General features: G+C 43.6%; 1 protein-coding gene across 2 annotated transcripts in view; it reads left to right on the top strand.

The window, feature by feature from the left end:
• The window catches only part of TMEM178A (transmembrane protein 178A), a 50,244-nt gene extending 48,080 nt beyond the window's left edge, over positions 1-2,164 (top strand). For both annotated transcript variants that reach the window (XM_077843517.1, XM_077843518.1), the window contains exon 4: positions 1,171-2,164. In XM_077843517.1, the coding sequence (XP_077699643.1) occupies positions 1,171-1,412 (242 nt within the window). In that variant the 3' untranslated portion in view covers positions 1,413-2,164. The remainder of the gene's footprint in view (positions 1-1,170) is intronic.
• Positions 2,165-17,712: the final 15,548 nt, after the last annotated feature.

The raw sequence follows: 17,712 nt of genomic DNA, 5'->3' as shown, positions 1-17,712 counted from the left end.
CTGTTTTTATTACCCATCTCCTGCAACTGCCTCACTCTGATCCCTGCCTATCCATGGCGATGGAAAAGAAGCATCTATATCCTTGGAGCATCACTTAAATACTAAAAATACTGTTTGGGGGGAATTTTTATCAGAGTTCTGATTTTCGTGTTCTGGAAGGACAATTAATTAATTATACATACATGTGTTGGTACAAAAAAATAAAATTGGTCTGTTTTATGTCACCCAGATTGTCTCCTATATTCTGAATGGTTGAAGTACATGATCTCCTTACTTAGCTACTTTAGTCAATTCCAACATCCTGGATTTAATTTGTATCATTTAAAAGCTTTTATTTAGGGGCACCTAGGTGGTTCAGTTGGTTAATTGACTGACTTTTAGTTTCAGCTCAGGTCATGATCTCAGGGTCATGAGATCCAGCCCTGCTTCATGCCCTGCATCAGGGTCTGTGCTCACCGTGGAGTCTGCTTGAGATTCTCTCTCTCCCTTTGTTCCTCCCCCTCCTCTCTCTCAAATAAATAAATAAATCTTTTTTAAAAAATAAAAGCTTTTTTTCATTCATTGTAAAAACCCACAATGATTTGTTGAGGCCCTAGTATGTGCCACGCTTTGTACCTTAAAACATAATTTAGCACATGAAAAATTCATTTAAAATATTTACAGGGAACATGATAAATACTAATGATGACGGCAATTGAAAAGGACAATAGGCTCTGTATGATGTGGAACTACATAAAAATGTGTCAAATCAGGTATAGAATAAGGGAACACAAAGACTCTTTTATATTAGGCTTGAGTGATTATAGAAGATCTTTTCCTAAAAAATAGTTAGAATTTTTAGTTCATTGTTTTAAGAACAAAAACCAAAAATAAATTCAAATATGCATACCATTCCAGCAGGATAATCCTGAATAATTCAAGTTATCAGAATTTTCTCCTGTGTTCTTTACTCTTATACCTTCAATACGTAGTGTACAGTCTGGCACATAAGGGTTTTGCCAATGTTTGTTGAATGCATTCAAGTTAAAGTGCAAGAATTAGAGATCCTTTACTAACTTGGGAGTGACCGCCTCATCAGGTGACCTGATTTTCACAAAGGCCTGTCCAGCATTTGCCTTGTAGCAGGCAACACTGTAACCAGCCATTCTCTTCTCTTTGCATTATTTTTAGGGATATTTTGCACCATTTCCCTCTGCACGTATGCTGCCAGCATCTCCTATGATTTGAACCGGCTCCCGAAGCTAATTTATAGCCTGCCTGATGATGTGGAACATGGCTACAGCTGGTCTATCTTTTGCGCCTGGTGCAGTTTAGGCTTTATTGTGGCAGCTGGAGGTCTCTGCATCGCTTATCCGTTTATTAGCCGGACCAAGATTGCACATCTAAAGTCTGGCAGGGACTCCACGGTATGACTGTCCACGCTCAAGTTCACTACTCGGTGGCCCATCCACAGTGTGGACAGCTCCTGAGAGGAACATAGTGGAATTCGAGTTGAGATCCCAAGCACAAAACGGTCTTTTACATTCCAACCTGTTGCCTGCCAGCCCTTTCTGGATGACTGATAGAAAATCATGCAAAACCTCCATACCTTTCTACGGACAAGACTACTGTGGATTCAAGTGCTTTAATGACTACTTATGCTTTGACTGTGAGAAATAGGGAGCAGTGCCATGGGACATTTCTAGGTTTAGAAAAAGGAAATTGCAATGGGAAAATTTGTATGATTGCCATTTATTTCAGAAAGTTTGTATATAACAATTACCTGAGAGTCATTTCTATTTGCAAAAGGATTCATAACAAAGCGAGTATAATTTTCTTGTCATTGTACCATGCTTGTTAAATTTTAATGCAGTATCTTCGGAACTTGTCCTAATGGTGTCTTGTTGTTGTCGGCACCAAATATTTGTGCATTTTTTTTGTGGATGTTCCTTGTCACAGGAAGATTCCTCTTCTGTTGCCTTATTTATTTATTTTATTTATTTATTTTTAATTGACGTCTCTTCTCTGTCTTCGTACTGGAATCCAAATCCCAAGGAGAACAGACCAACTGTGTAAGAGCTAATCAGTGACACTATGCAGCATTGTTTGATGTCTTACTTGTTGTTTAACCTCTGTCTCTTTATGTTAACTGGATTTCTGCATTAAATGACTGCCCTCTTGTTAATTTGGCTGTGGTTTTTTTTTCAGTGGTGGCCAGGAGTGGTCTCCTTAGCCATATGGACAGAGGAAAACTATTGTTTTTTTTTTTAGTAAGACTCTTGCTGAGCCTTACTAATGGTTTCATGTCAATTAGGTTGGTTATCAACTTGCTGTTGACAAAAGATGTCATTTTCAAATGCCTTTGAAAACCTTACCGGAGTATTTTAAGTTTCCTTCTCTCTCTTCCTTTACCATCTGCTTGGTATAGTTACCTGGTGCTAAGGCTACACGTTCTGTCTTTTGTTCCTGGATCTCCTGGGCCAATGGGTTTCAACCTTGGCTGCACATTGAGAATCACCCAGTGAATTCCTCAACCACCCCGAAACAGGGCCCCTCCTGAGACCAACTGAATCAGAGTATCTGCAGCTGGGCACAGGCCTGAGCGTTTTTGAGACAACATCTCAGAAAGTTCTGATGTGCAGCTGGGATTGAGAGCCCTGTTCTGGGCCAGAGCTGCAGTAATCTCCTTAGCAGTTAACATTTACTTAGCACTTAATGTGTGCCAGTAACTGGGCTATGTTTTTTCCAGGTATGATTTCATTTAACCTTCTCAAAAGCTCTATGAGACAGGTACAATGATTCCATTTTTATACGGAAGCCAAGGATCAGTTACAGAATGTTTTCTTCATTTTTTTCTCAATCCTTTTCCTATTTCAGGGTATAGGACAAAAGTTAAAATCCTTCCATTATGTTTCCTTATCTTTAAATAGAAGGGTTGGCACTAGCTAACTTCGAAGCTTTTCCTTTTAACTCCAACACTATCCTGTTCCCTACACACACGGTATGATAAAGATGCTCTGTTAAATAAGGGAAGATGCCACATTCAGAAGCAAGACATTGTTTCAGATTTTAATCTCATGAAAAATAGACTTTTTATTTTTTATTATAAAAAATGATTTAGTACTTGTGAAAGGATAATGATAATAATGATAATGATAATCTACTCCCCTCCCCCACAAATAAAGCCTGACTTCCAAACGACAGTGTCCACATATTATCACAGGCTTTTGGAAGAGGTTAAATGACTCCGGTGACCACATGAGCTCCTAAGAGCCCTGGACAGATTCCCCAGCAATCTCTCAGGCCTGTTTAATAAACCCATTCCTCGGGATGAGATCAGAGACATACAGAAAGGGGAATTATTTTCATTTATTACTTATGTGGGAAATTCTCAAAGCAGGAGAGCTGTTTCTTTGAAGTCTTCTTTAAAGATCCCCATAGAAGATGTCAAGACTCTTCAACATTTATATTCCAACCACCAAAGCAGTGTCTTAGTGAGTGACTTTTGAAGTTTCTGAGAAGCTTCCCAGGGATTTGAGGTGAGAATGGAAGAAAGCGTTGGAGTGACAGAAGGTTGAAGAGTTCACACACCAGAAAGATGCCCGGAAGCCAGGGGAGTTCAGTTACATTCAAACACTTGCTGGCAAAAACAGAGCCTCCTTGCCTTCCAGCCAAAGCGAGCTCAGAGCAAGGAGCAATGTGCCCAACGTTCCTTGCTTTTTATTTACTGCTATGGAAGTGTGAGCAAATGTAGCCAAAGTCCAGTTTTGGGTCCGTAGTCCTTGGGCTTCTGTGAGGGCTGTTTTCTTAATTGGCTTATAAATGAAGGATGATTGAAATGGCCATTCAATACTGCCTGGAACAGAATAACTTATTGAGACAATCTGTTTGTTCCTATGTTCTCTCTGTCCACCTTGTACCTGCATGCCAGACCCAGACTCTATTTCTTTGCCTTGGGGATTTTTCTTCAGGGCAGAAAGCAGAGGTGTTTGAGCTCATTGAAGTGAGGAATGCAGTGGATCCAGAAGGAAGGATAGGCTAGAGGACTGACTTTGTGGGCTCAAAGTGCTCCAGGGCATCCCAGAAACTGAAGGAGAAAATGATGGCAATCACCTGGGCCATACACTCCCTACAGGTATCAGGACACCAGAGAGGACAGCTGTGTGCAGCATCCTGGGAAACTGAGGCCCTTGGAACCATGGGCTTCTCACTGGTAGCTAGTCTGACCCTGGGAAGCCCCAAGGATATTGGCACAACTGGGTGTGAATGTCCCCAATAATGAATGAGGGCTAATTTCCACCCATTCCTGCAAGATAGGGCTTTGAATAGGAAGTAAGTGGATTTACAGAAAATTTGGGATTGTAGACTGCGTCATGTCTATTTACCACATATATATGTTATATATATACATATATATATAACTACTAAAAAAGCGAGCTTTATCCAAAACCTTGTGGAGACGATTATAAGTCCCTCAAGCCCTTCCTTTTTTTTTTTTTAAATTTTTTTTTTAATTTATTTATGATAGTCACAGAGAGAGAGAGAGAGAGAGAGAGGCAGAGACACAGGCAGAGGGAGAAGCAGGCTCCATGCATCGGGAGCCCGACGTGGGATTCGATCCCAGGTCTCCGGGATCGCCCCCTGGGCCAAAGGCAGGCGCCAAACCGCTGCGCCACCCAGGGATCCCAAGCCCTTCCTTTTAACAGTGTCATCCTTAGTTTATTTGCCACATTAGAACTATTGCAGCCCATTCTGAAGGAACCCTAAATCCTCTATCATTAGAGTACTATAGACTTTTGATAATCAAGACTCCAAGATGTAGGAAACTTACACAGAATGTAATTTCTCCACTAAAAGCCACTATATCTTTCAACAAATATTTATTGAGTGCCTACTAGGTGCTAAGCACTATTTTAGATACTTAGGAAACATCAATGAAGGAGAGCAAAGCTTCTTGCCTTTGTGAACCTTACTCAAGGAAAATGCAGTAAAATACAAGCAAAAATTAAAGTCACCCTTTCGAGCCCCAAATGATTTCATAAATCCAGGGTTATGTAATTAGATACAGTTATTAAAATAAGTTTCTTTTAAACTATACTTTCAATGGCTGTGCATTTCACTTCATATCATTCTTATTTGAATCTATCTTCAGTTACATAAAAAGTACACCATTAACTTTGGGGGGTGTGTCGTGGCCTCTCAAAGATTTCCAATTTGAAATTGAAACCTGAGAACAAGGAAGGTGTACTGCACGGGTAGACCTCAATTACCTGAGCTAAGGAAACCACGTTCTAGGGCCTTTAGGGTTACCTGAGCTAAAGATGAAGAGGAATCTAGGCTCCTAAAGACTCAGAAGGCCACAAGGTCAAAATGAACTACTCCATGAAGGCCCGTGCACCTGGAATGCTAATGCCACCTGGCCAATAGTCTTTGCTCAGGCTGTTTTCCCTGCTGGGACTCCCACTCTGCCTGGTGCAAGCTGACTTTTCCTTGTGCCTCGGCTTCATTACAATGCTCCTGAAGCCTGCCTGTTGCCAGTTATACTCTGCGTGCTAATCATTTGTTTACCCCTTAACTGGGTACAAACCTGTGTCTTGCTTGTATTTGGTCTCCAGTGCTCAGCCTAGGAACACAGTAGGTGCTCATAAATCTTTGCGGAATAAATGCATGAGAATTCACAAAGATAAACTTTCATCTTCCCTGGACAGAAGTGACTCCCTTAGCACCAATTGTAGGGAGCCCATCAAAAAATATACGGTAGTATAATAGGCTAAATGGAATGAGAATATAGCTTGGCAAGCAAGTAAGCCTCATTAGAATAATTAAAGGGACTATTAACCCAAGCCAGCCCAGACATAACTTGAAATGTGTTATGAACTAAGTACTATGGAACATTTATTTGATGGCTGAAACAATATTAAGTTAGTAACCTCAATATGGTTCTACACCTCAATTTAAATCTTTCCCATTTATATGCGGGTATGTTTTAAATCTCTAATTGGAATTCTGAAAGGAATGCTTCAGAAATGACTTCGTTTGAATGCAAATAGCTATACTGACCTAGAGCCCTTTTTAAATTGTATAATTTGAGTTTCTCCAGGACCTTGTCCTTAGATTGGAAGGAGAGGAAATTCTCTTTGCTTCAGGACAACCACAAATGCTTGAGGATGCTCAGGGCACCCCATTCATTGCATACTGGGAACGTAGCTATCAATATCCCCCCCTCTCCCATATACAACCTATATTTTGCCAGCCTTCAAAGCAAGATTTCTACTTATTCTAAAACTTATTAGCATATGTCTTCTTGTAGCTTCCATAAAAGGAAAAGAAATTGGTTGGCTATAAGCTACTTTTCTGTTCTTATTTTCTATTTTTTTCTTCTCATCAGCATGTACTGTAAAATACTGCCGGCTCTCTGCTTTCTCGGGCTGTGCTTGGGCCTCTCTGCAGACAGAAAGTGAGAGAAGACCACGAGGCTGGAAAGGCGAGAACAAGGGGGTAGTAGAGCCGATGAGATTGTAGGGATAGGACAGGGCTATGTTGGCCACCCTAAGGATGCTGGGTTCTACTCTGGCCATGGAAAGCAATGAGAGTGTTTAAGGAAACACAGTGATGTGAGCTGATTGTAGTTTTAAAATGTCAGTATTGCCGCTGGATGGAAGATGGATTGGAAGAAGCCAGTGGAGGTGGAGTGTTGCAGGAATCCAGGAGACAAAATGTGGCCTGGACCAAGAAGGTGTCTGTGAAGATGGAGAAGGAGGGTGGAGCTGACAAGACTTGCTGGTACAGTGGATGGAGACAGGAATAAAGGGACATTATCAAGGATGACAACTGAAGCAGTTTTTAGAGTTAGGTTATTTACTTAGGAAATTATGATTCTCTATCAGAGAATAAGGATTTGTATCAAAAGGGGAAAGATACTAAGTGTCTTGGTAAGCCCTGTGTCATATAGGATGGCCTTAATCGTTAACTGAGTAGAACCCAGGGCTGAAAAACTGTGGGTGAGAATATGATCCAATGACCCCAGTGCACCTTCTCCCTAACTGATCCAACTGCCAGCTTCATCCTCTTTATTTCTAGTTGTTCTCCAGAAGCTGCCTATGCCAGCTGCACTATTCAGTTTGAGTGTGAATTTGTCAATTAGTGAGGACTGCAAATATTTCAGTCCAGCCCCAAAGGAAAGCATGTCGTGATTGTGAGTTAATGGAAAAGATAGATGTCACCCACTGGCCTCCTCAGCTTACGTCATACCTGATAGACTATTGGCCTGCTTTTGCTAAGTTCCTATCATGTCTTAAAGCTGGCATTGCCAACATTCATAAGATGCACAGACCACTGCCCCATGATCTGCTCATTTTGGATGACCAAGACTTTGGTGACACCACTGCCTTCAGTGTGGGTTGTGAGGATGGATGAACTGCAGCCTCAGCCTCTTAGGAAATGTCTTCAATCTACTCAGGATCCTAGAGGTAAATTCCCCCAATATCTACATAGAGGTGGAGTGATACCCTCTGGGAATTCTGGAGAGTACATGGAAGGCTTACTAGAACAGGCTCATGGAGGATCCACTAGATCTGGACAAGAAGGGCCTGGGACTCCTTTGACTACCTCCCCAGGACACAACAGGCACTTCACAATCACACCAGATGTCAAGATCAGGGTGTTTAGTTCTTGAATCAAATAACACCTTTTTATTTTTGTCCTCATGGCTTTGCCTGCCAGACAAGTTGACTGTGATGAGCACATAAATCCTTGCTTTAGAAGCTCACCTGCACCGAACTTCACTCAGTGGTAGCTTCGGGGGGCTTCAAACTCATCCCCCACGTATAAAACACACTCTGCCTCATCACACTTGATGACACTGTTAAGCATAAGAGCACAAAAGGAACCCAGAAAACTTAGAGATCATGGAGGTTTTCTCATTTCTCCTGAAGCTCTGAGTTTCCTTTTATTACCTCGGACTCGAGTGGGTGCTCACAAAACCACCTCTCTCTTTGAAGCACTTTATTCTAAGAGGATGGTGCTGGAGTCCCATTCCTGTCGGTTCGGAGGTCTCCTACATTCTTGTAAATGTTAGATATAAATAAGAAGTGGAAAAGAAAGCTCCAACTCCCAGAATCCTCTCTCCTGTCTCTTGGCAATGATGAGATGCCACATGTGGGACAGACTCGGCACTTCCTCAGTGCCAAGCCATGTTCTTTACGAACTTGATCTTGTTGTCATTGCCTCTACTTTAGAGCCGGAGAAACTAAGGCTCATAGAGGTTAAATAACCTTCCCTAAGATACTAAGTGGCAGAGCCAAGGTTTGGATTCAGGCCTCCTCACTCCAAAGTAAGTCATGTTCTTTCCACTTTCCCCACACAGCATCCACATCCTACCTGAGACCCAGCACAAACACCAATAATGCTTCTCTAACCATATCTGAGCTTATTTCCCAGATGACATCCATCTAGATAGATTAACATTCCCCTTGTTTTTCATGGTTTCCCTTGGAAGTTACTGCTCTGCAGTTTTTTAAGTTTATTTATTTATTTTTTTGAAATCTCTACACCCACCATGGGGCTTGAACTCACGACCATGAGATCAAGAGTCACATGCTTTTCCGACTGAGCCAGCCAGGCGCCCCTGCTCTGCAGTTTTTAATCAAGCAGCTGCATTTCTAAACCAGAGCACATAGTGCTCTTTGTAATTCTGTAAAGAATACCAGGCCTATTTTTATAAGCACAGAACCTCTCCTTACTGATTGACCTCCAGGAGCCCTGTCCTCTGCAGTAGCCTAAAGGTATGACAGCAATTTTAATTACCTTCTTGGCACTGCCCCCACAGAACATTTTGAGACATTCCCATGTTACCAGGGCTGCTCAAAGATTAATATTTAAGTGGGTAGATCCTCCTTACTTTGTCCTGTGAAAGCATCCCTGGTGGCTTTTTAAAAATTATTCAGTGAAAGCAATTACTCAAAAAAGAAGGCTATATAGTCTTGTGGTTATAGACAGGCTAGGAACTCAGAGACTCATGACTTTCAGTCTTTGTGACTATGTAGAAGTGCATTCCTGAAAGCCAATCATCTCTCCTGGACCTCTGGAGACATTCAGGAGCTGATGGGCTTTCCAGGGATACGGGCCATACGACACATCCAACAAGCCCAAGAAATACTTTGAACAGCTCTACAAACTTGTATATTCTATTCCAAGTTGAATGTGAACTGATCTTTTGTAATGTGAACTGAATTTAAAAACATAGAGTGTAAATTACACAATGACACGAAGCTATCTGATGCTGAGTCAATACAAGGATATCTTCCAAGCTTCTCATTACGCATCAAGGAGGGTACTTCATTTTCTGTTTCTTGTTGAGAGATTTGTCCCTGTGCAGTGGCTTCAAAAAAAAAAAAAAATGGCAAGACAGTCTTAGGACATATGTGGAGGCTCTGGCTGTCATCCCTGTTGACAGTGGAGGAAACAGACTCTGAGCAGTAACGTAAAGTCTCTTGGCCAGTCTCTCCAAGGGGTCTCAGTTCCCAGCAAGTGAGCTGCCTCGGTTTTGAGGTCCACATATCTAAGTATCTGTATTCCTGCAAACACATTGATGAAGCCCTAGCCTCTGCTTTATATGCCTCTGTGGTGGCTACAGTAAATTGCTATCATGCCAACATGTTTCTCAAATAAAATGGACCTGGGAATTGAAACTAAACCAACTGTGAAAGGTAATCTGGGGGAGATAACATGAGTGATTAATGCAGTATTGATTCAAAGGATGAGCCAGTTCTTAAACAAAGGGTTTTCCAAATAAAGCAACAGTTTAAAGAGTGTTCACAGGAGTGGGGAATGGTTTTCAAGAGAATTGGAGCGAAGTGAGGGAAGAATGTGGGAGGCGGAGTGAGGTGGGTTGAAGGGCAGAGCCAAGAGAGACACATGGAGCCAAGCCAAGCAGCACAGGTGGACACCATCTTCTCTCAGCCTTGTCCAAAACACCCGTTGCTGCAGGGAGCCAGATGAGTGAAGAATGCAATGGGTTAAGATGGAATTTAGTGTAATTTCATTATTTTTAAAGCAATCAGCCTGCCGGTTTGTGATACGCCTACATAATCAAGAAGGGTGTCACAGAAAATGTCAGGCTTTTACCTAGGAATGTTTGAGCAGCTGGTTTTGTGTTGCATGATTCCATACAGCCCAGTGACACAAAGAAAAAAAAAGTCTTCCTTCAGGGAATAACAGTCAAAATTCTTTTCCCTTTGTGACATTGGAATGCATGGATTTGGTTGAAGCAAAGGAGAACTCAGTCTAGCCTCCTGGAACTTTCTGGTTTTGTCCACTTGGTTTGCAGAGGACCATGAAAGGCAACTTGCATGTGGTCATTTGTTTATGAGATCTATACTGAGTGACTAGTATGTGCCAGAGACTAACTTTGTTGTAGGCGATCATCAGTGAGCAAATCAACAAAGCCACTCCCCTCAGGAGCTGCAGAGATAGACAATAAGCAAACATGCACTCGTGCTGGAGGTAGATGCTGTGAAGAGGAATAGGGTCGGTGAGGAGAATAGTGTGAAGCATGAGGTGGTGGCTCATGTAGATAGGGAGACCAGGGATGACCTCCCTGATAAGGGAACATTTGAGCAGAGAGCCTGGGCGAGGCAGGTGTGGGAGGAAATGTCCCAGGAAGTGCAATGGCCTGAAATGGGACGAAGCTTTGCATATTCCAGGGTCAGAAAGGGGGGGAGAATGAAAGAGAGAAATGAAGTTGGAGGGCAGATCGGACACGGAGTAAAATGAAACTTCATTGGTGGGTTTTGAGCAGGAGAGTGGTATAAACTGATTTACACAAGAATAAAAACAAAAAACTTCTGACTCAGTGAATTATTTTTCCTTGGTTTCCACGTCAATATCAAGAGGCCAGTACAGGGCACTGGAGGCACACAGCAGAACACGTGGTTACTCTACCCACTCTAACAAGGTGAACTCAATCTCATAGTGTGGAGGTTTCTAGAGCAGAGTCACAAAAGGGTGCCAGAAGCATGACCACGAAGTCGTAGAAATAATGAGTAAGAGAGAGGGGGATGGCAGGGAGGGGGCTGGGAGTAATCGCTCCCCTTTGTTACACCCCTGTGAAGGCAGTTACTTGCTGAAGGAACTTGATGAAAACTGACAATATTAAATGATTATGGCATTCAGGTGGCAAAATTACACTTCAAATCTGATTCTCTTGAACATAATAAATTCATGGAATTTAACTGAAAGACCAAGAAAACTGAGCTCTTCTTTAAACTCCTAACAAATCCATTGCTTGTCACTCAAGCATTTTCCTGGACTTCCTTCATCCCTCTCAGTCAAGCTTTTTCAGAGAGTGGTTTCATCCCTCCATTTCCAGAGGTCAGAGATAATCCTCTCTCCCACACTCAGACTTCTGGGTGGTGACCCCCCTCCTCACCCCTGCCAAAACCCCCTATCCCAGCGCCCACCTGCCTTTCAGGCAAGGCCAGTCTACCAAGGAGCATCCCCTGAGCCTGACACATAGCAGGTATTCACTAAATGCTTGATAGCTCAGTAGATGAGTGAAAGAACAGGAAAACAGAAAAAGCTACATACACTATAGGAAATAGTGTTGGTATAACAGGCATAAAAACACTCGCTTGAGATTTCTCAACCACTAGGATTGCTCTGTGAAGACCTTGCATCTCACCTAACTTTAGCCCAAAGGCTTTCCTGCATAGCTCTATGAACAGTTGTATTTACCTCATTTCCGAGTGAGTGGTCCTCTTGAAAGTTAATATATTTTGAATCCCCAATGAGACTTAGCTTTCTAGGTTATAGAGGAAGTAGGTGTCCCTGGGCAGCTATCTGTCTCTTGCATGGTTTTCTGAGTGTCCCTTTGATTCACTGTCCTCAGTTTCACAGGCATTTATTTGTCACCCTCCAACAGGAGCCAGTACAATTTAGCTCAAGAAATATTAATCGTTCTTATGGGCCACACCCTGTGCCAAAGGGAGGAAGATACTATAAAATACTCCAAGTAGAATATAACCTTAAATTTTAGAAAATCCTCAAAAAGCTTTATTGCCTTATGCATTTGATATTAAAGATGTTTCTAGCAGAACTCAAAACCCTGATTTAATTCTGTGAAATACACTAAGATAATTAGAACCACTGCCTCTTATGATCTCTACCGCTGTCATTCAAGTCCATGAAGAAACACATTTTTCTCTCTGTCATTTGCTGCATCTTGGTTACACACACAAAGATGTCCACCCCCACATGCATTTTTTTCTTCGAAAGATGAAAGTAAGGCTTCAGCACAGAATAAAAAAGACCTTATTGTTCGAAATCTTTGAGGCCAAAAACATTAAAAGTAATTTGGGGAGGGGCAGCAAAAAATAGAAAATTGAGACCTGGAAAACATGGCAAAAGGGAAAATGTGAACCATATGGAAACATTCCAGTGACATTGACACAGGCAGTGCCCGTGTCTAAGCACCACAGGAATGTGCTTAGAAACCTAGGTATGTGGGACAGGGTTCCCAGGTGCGATCAATAGTCCACTTTAGGTAGTGTAGAAGAAAGGGAGTTTATTTTAAAATATTTTGAGGTGCTCAAAAGGGCCAGAAAATTTGTCTGGTTGGCTATAAAGCTGGGAACACCATTCAAACCCTATGATGGGATTGTTGCCACGATGACCCATTGCAGTTCTGCTGAACACCCACAGTGCAGCTTACACCATTGACGTTGGACCCTGATGCTTATTCTGCTGCCCTTCCAGAAAGTGGGTTCCATTTTGGTGCCTGCTTAATGAGAGGTGGTAGGGTAATAAGTACCCCTCCCACTTTCACCCATTGGTCTCTTTATTCTGATTTTGGGAGAAAGAGCACCATCTATTGGTCACTGGATCATAGCACACACAGCATCCTGCAGGGAGGCATCTCACCCTCTCAGGGAATTCTCTCTGCTGGCCCCATAACTCATGTCACAAGGCCTTCTGTTCAGGTGATGGGGTACATGGTAAGAAATCCTATGAGCGTAGGCCTATGGTCTCACTTCTATCACTGTAACTGAACTCTGGTGAGCATTGTTGCACGAAGTAAACGACCACAAGTAAGGTAGTTTGGTAAGTCCATGAAAGGTGCTCCTGGCCTGGAGAATCCAAACCTAGAATGACTGGTTATTCCACTGAGGACAAATTATTGCCCTCTCCACAAGGGAAGGGAAGGGAAGGAAGTAATTTTCCTCCTGAATGTGGTATTATAATAGGTCTCAGGGTTGGTCATGCTGCTGAAAGTTAATCAGCAGTGGCAGCAGGCAGTTGGTGACAAGTCCTTCATTGGCCCAGTACATTATCTCTATTCCTGAAACCACAGCCACCTTGTCCATGAGGCCATCGAGCAAGAGTGGCTAGGGCCAAGGGAAGACACAGGGCAGACACTCTTCCACCTGCGTACTTCGAACCTCCCCCATGGTGGTAACTCTTGACCATTTTGGTAGGACACAAATATCATGTCATTGACCGCCCTTTCAAACTGGTAGCCCCTGCCATGACGTGGTAAAATCTACCTCTCAGGCTCTCTCTCTCCTTCCAGGCAAAGTGTACAACGTAGACCATGGTCACGAGGGAGGGTTGCAGCGCAGCAGGCAGCAGGCACATTGCAGGATAAGGTGCTGGCTGCTCCTGTAGCTCACAAGGACCTCCAGCCATGGAGCTCTGTGCTGATAAAAACCGCGTCCACCTGATGAGAATGTGCTGGTGGGCTGGGCTCACTGAACTTGGGCTTGGTGGATCGAATCACTCTCAGTTCGAGATGGGCAGTTTAGGTTATATAGTCAAGCCTATGGTCAAGCCTTCATTTGCCAGCCAAGAGTTCTTTCTAAAAGGAGAATAATTACTTGCACAAGGGAGCTTGGCTTTGCTCCAAAAGCTAAGCGCTTACAGCTATACTTCCCCTATTAGGACTTGCTGTGGGCCTGGATCAGCTGGAGAATCCTCTCTTGCGTAAGCCTCCATTAAAAGTAAATGAGTCAGAGCAACAAACCCACAGGTGACATAGATGCCTTCTGATGCCAAGGAATTCCATCAAGCATCTGTGCTTCTTTCTTCTTAATGGCACTAATAGTTGCAGTTCCTACAGAGGAATTATTGTTTTGTTTGGCTATTTTGGTAGGATTGGGGGAGCCTGGGGAAGATGGGATCTTGGTCCTCCTCTAACAGTCACCCTTACTCCATGGTTTAGCAGCCATTGTGGGGATTCTGCGTTTGCTGAGGGCACCATTCCAGGCATAAAGTCTGGGGGGAATTACCACATAATTTTTCACTGAGAACACTGAAGCAGTCAGAAGAGAACTTGCACAGTCTACCACCACCACATCCGCCCACCTTCCAGCATCTGCTCCCACTTACAGTCTGTTCTACAATGCGTGTTTCTGTAATAGGCATTAACTCAAATATTATTGCTAGGTGGGGGGGGGGGGATGATGTCACTATAAGGTGGAAATTGGGTCGGTTCACAATTCCGCCCCCCAGCACATTAATATTATGTGCCACGAGATAAGAGCAGCTGAATGTGAAGACACTAATGGAATGAGCTGAATGAGCAGACTACGAAGAGTAGGGTAGTTTGCATGATGCCTTTTCACTGCATCTTCTTATCTATTCCATTGGGCCACAGGTATGTCCTGGAAGTGTTTAGTGTGTATGTAGCAGCTTCTACCCTTCCTTCTACCAAATTCTATCAAGCTGCCTTTGCCCTTTTCTTCGAAAGGTGAAATCCTTTATTTACTGAAATACAGTGGAGCCTTGAACAACACGGGTCTGAGCTGTGGAAGTTCACTTTTACACATTTTTTTAAAAGATTTATTTATTTACTGTGCACACGGGGGTGGGGAGGAGGGGACAGGGGTAGAGGGAGAGAGAGAGAATCCCAAGCTGACTCCAAACTTGGGTGGAGCCCAATGTGGGTCTCCATCCCATGACCCTGAGATCATGACCTGAGCAGGAATCAAGAGTCAGATGCTTAAATGACTGAGCCACCCAGGTGCCCTGCGCAAACCCCCCCGCCCCCCGCCCCTTTAACAGTTGGCAACAAAAGCCACAAGGCATTTATTTATAGCTGCCTACCTCAGTCTCCACAGGACCAAATCAAGGGTGAAGGGTGCAGAGGTCATGTCTGCTGCCCTCTCAGTACCTGGTGAGGCCATTCGGAGCCATGAGCAAACCACAGGGGCCCAGGACCAGGCAAGGCCACAGGTCAACCTGTGTGCTGACAGGGTGGTTGGGTGGAGAGCTTGTGTGGGCAGGCAGGAGGCTGGGCTCAAGTTGAAGGACCATGCCCAGAACGCAGGGGCAGTGCTGCAGCCAGGTAGCTCTGAGCGCCCCAACTCTCGGTCCTCCTGGTGCTCCGAGTGGCCATGGGCCTTGAGCCTCAGCCAGGCCAGGCGCAGACCCCTCCCTGTGGCCAAGGGCTGGAGGTGCACCTTCAGGCAGACACGCAGCTGTACTGTGCTAGGCTGATGCATTGCTCACAAGGCTCTGCGACTGTGCCATCCCAGTGCAGGGGGGCACTGCTGCCGCTGCCCTTGCCCTGCCCTCTCAGTGATAGACCTACGGTGCAAACAGTGATAGACCTTGTGATTTTCTGAGTAACATTTTTTCTCCCTAGCTTACTTTATTGTAAGAATTCAGAGTATAATACATATAACAAAATATATGCTAATCGACTATGTTATTGGTAGGTCTTCTGGTCAACAATAGGCTGTTAGTAGTTAAATTGCTGGGGACTCAGAAATTATGTGTGGGTTTTTGACTGTGTGGGGGTCAGGGCCCCTTAACCCTCGTGTTGTTCAAGGATCAACTGTATTTATTTATTAGGAATGTTAGCATGTTCTTTTAAACTATGTTAATTGGTGTTTTTGTTAGTATGCAATTTCCAAAGTTGGATAGGTTTGGAATGGTCTGTCTGGTATTTCTTCCGTAAATTCTGTTATTTTTAGTGCATGAATTTGAGAATGAAAAATTTTCAGGGGCACATTTATCATGTTATTGCAGAAATGCCTGTTGCCACCTTCCCACTCGTAACCATGGAGAAATTATTCACGCTCTTATCGACCGCTAATTCCCCCACGTGTGGAATGTATTCCAACCCCCTTTTCAAGGACACTGCTCCAGCACTTATCCTTTTCCTACTTCATGAGTTTTTTGCCTTTCCTGGAACATTCTCTTCAATATGAAAAACATCCTGCTACTTCTTCCATCTTAAAAAAAAAAAGTCATTCTCTTGATTCCACATCCCTTACCAACCTGATAATTCCAGTCTATGCTCCCTTTTTGGCAAAACTAGTTGCAAGAGTTTTTTGTTCTCATTACCTCCAGCTCTTCCCCCTATTTTCTCTTAATTCCAATCCAGTGTGGTTTTTGCTCCTTCCCTACTCCAGCTAAATTCAGATGGTCAAGGTCATTAATGACCTCATTGCTAAATCCAAGGGTCAATTTCCTTCCTTCCTTCTTTCCTTCCTCCCTCCCTTTCTTTTTTTCTTTCTTTTCTTTTCTCTTTTCTTTTCTTTCTTTTTTAGATTTTATTTGTTTACTCATGAGAGACACAAAGAGAAAGGCAGAGACATAGGTAGAGGGAGACACAGGCTCCTTGCAGGAAGCCCGAAGCGAGACTCGAGGACTCAGGGACCACTCCCTGAGCCAAAGGCAGACACTCAACCATTGAGACACCCAGGTGCCCCTCCAAGGGTCAATTTCTAGTCTTTTTTTTTTTTTTTTAGGATTTTATTTATTCATGATAGACATAGAGGGAGAGAGAGAGAGGCAGAGACACAGGCAGAGGGAGAAACAGGCTCCATTCCGGGAGCCCAATGCGGGACTCGATCCCGGGTCTCCAGGATCGCGCCCTGGGCCAAAGGCAGGCGCTAAACCCCTGAGCCACCCAGGGATCCCCCTAATTTCTAGTCTTTATTGTATCTAGCAGCATTTAATAGATCACTCCCTCCTCCATATCTTTTGCTCATTTGCCTTCCAGGCAACCACTCATTTTCCTCCTGTTCCCTTGCAGGTTCCTTCCCTTTTCCTGACCTCTTAGTGTTGGAGGAACCCGGGGTTCAGCTCTGTATCCTCTTCCTTTTCCTCCTCCATTTAGTCCTTTGGAGATCCCATTCAGTTTCATGGCATCAATATCCTGAAAATCCCCAAACTTTATCTCCAGGGCAGAACTTTGTCTTAAACTTCAGACTCATGTATTCAATTGCCTACTCAACTCCCCCACAGGGAACATTTAATGCACATCTCAAAGTCAGCAAGTCTAAAAATGAGCTTTTGCCGTCTCACACCCAACCTGCCCCCTCCGAAGCCTTTCCCCCATCAGCTGATGGGAGCACCCTGTTCAGGGGGCTTGACTAAGTATCTCACTCTTCCCTCCTCTCCATGTATCACACCATGCATCAAACACATCTGCAGATGCTATATTTGAGAACTGAAGTATATTCAGAATCCAGTTGCCTCTTACTACATCTACTGCTACTGCCCTGGGGGCAAGCTACCATTTTCTCTTGCCTGGATTATTGCAAAAAACTCCCAACTGGTATTTCTACCTTTGCCTCCTCAAACTATAGTTGTCACAGTGACTCTATAAAACGTATGTTAGATTTCTACTTGTTCAGGCACCTGAGAAGCTCAGTGATTGTCTGATTTTGGCTCAGGTCGTGATCCTAGAGTCCGGCGATCGAGTCCTGTATCGGGCTCCCCAACAAG

The sequence above is a fragment of the Canis aureus genome, chromosome 12, assembly GCF_053574225.1.
Source record: "Canis aureus isolate CA01 chromosome 12, VMU_Caureus_v.1.0, whole genome shotgun sequence".
Classification (NCBI taxonomy): domain Eukaryota; kingdom Metazoa; phylum Chordata; class Mammalia; order Carnivora; family Canidae; genus Canis; species Canis aureus.
This window is presented reverse-complemented; position numbering and strand designations above follow the sequence as displayed.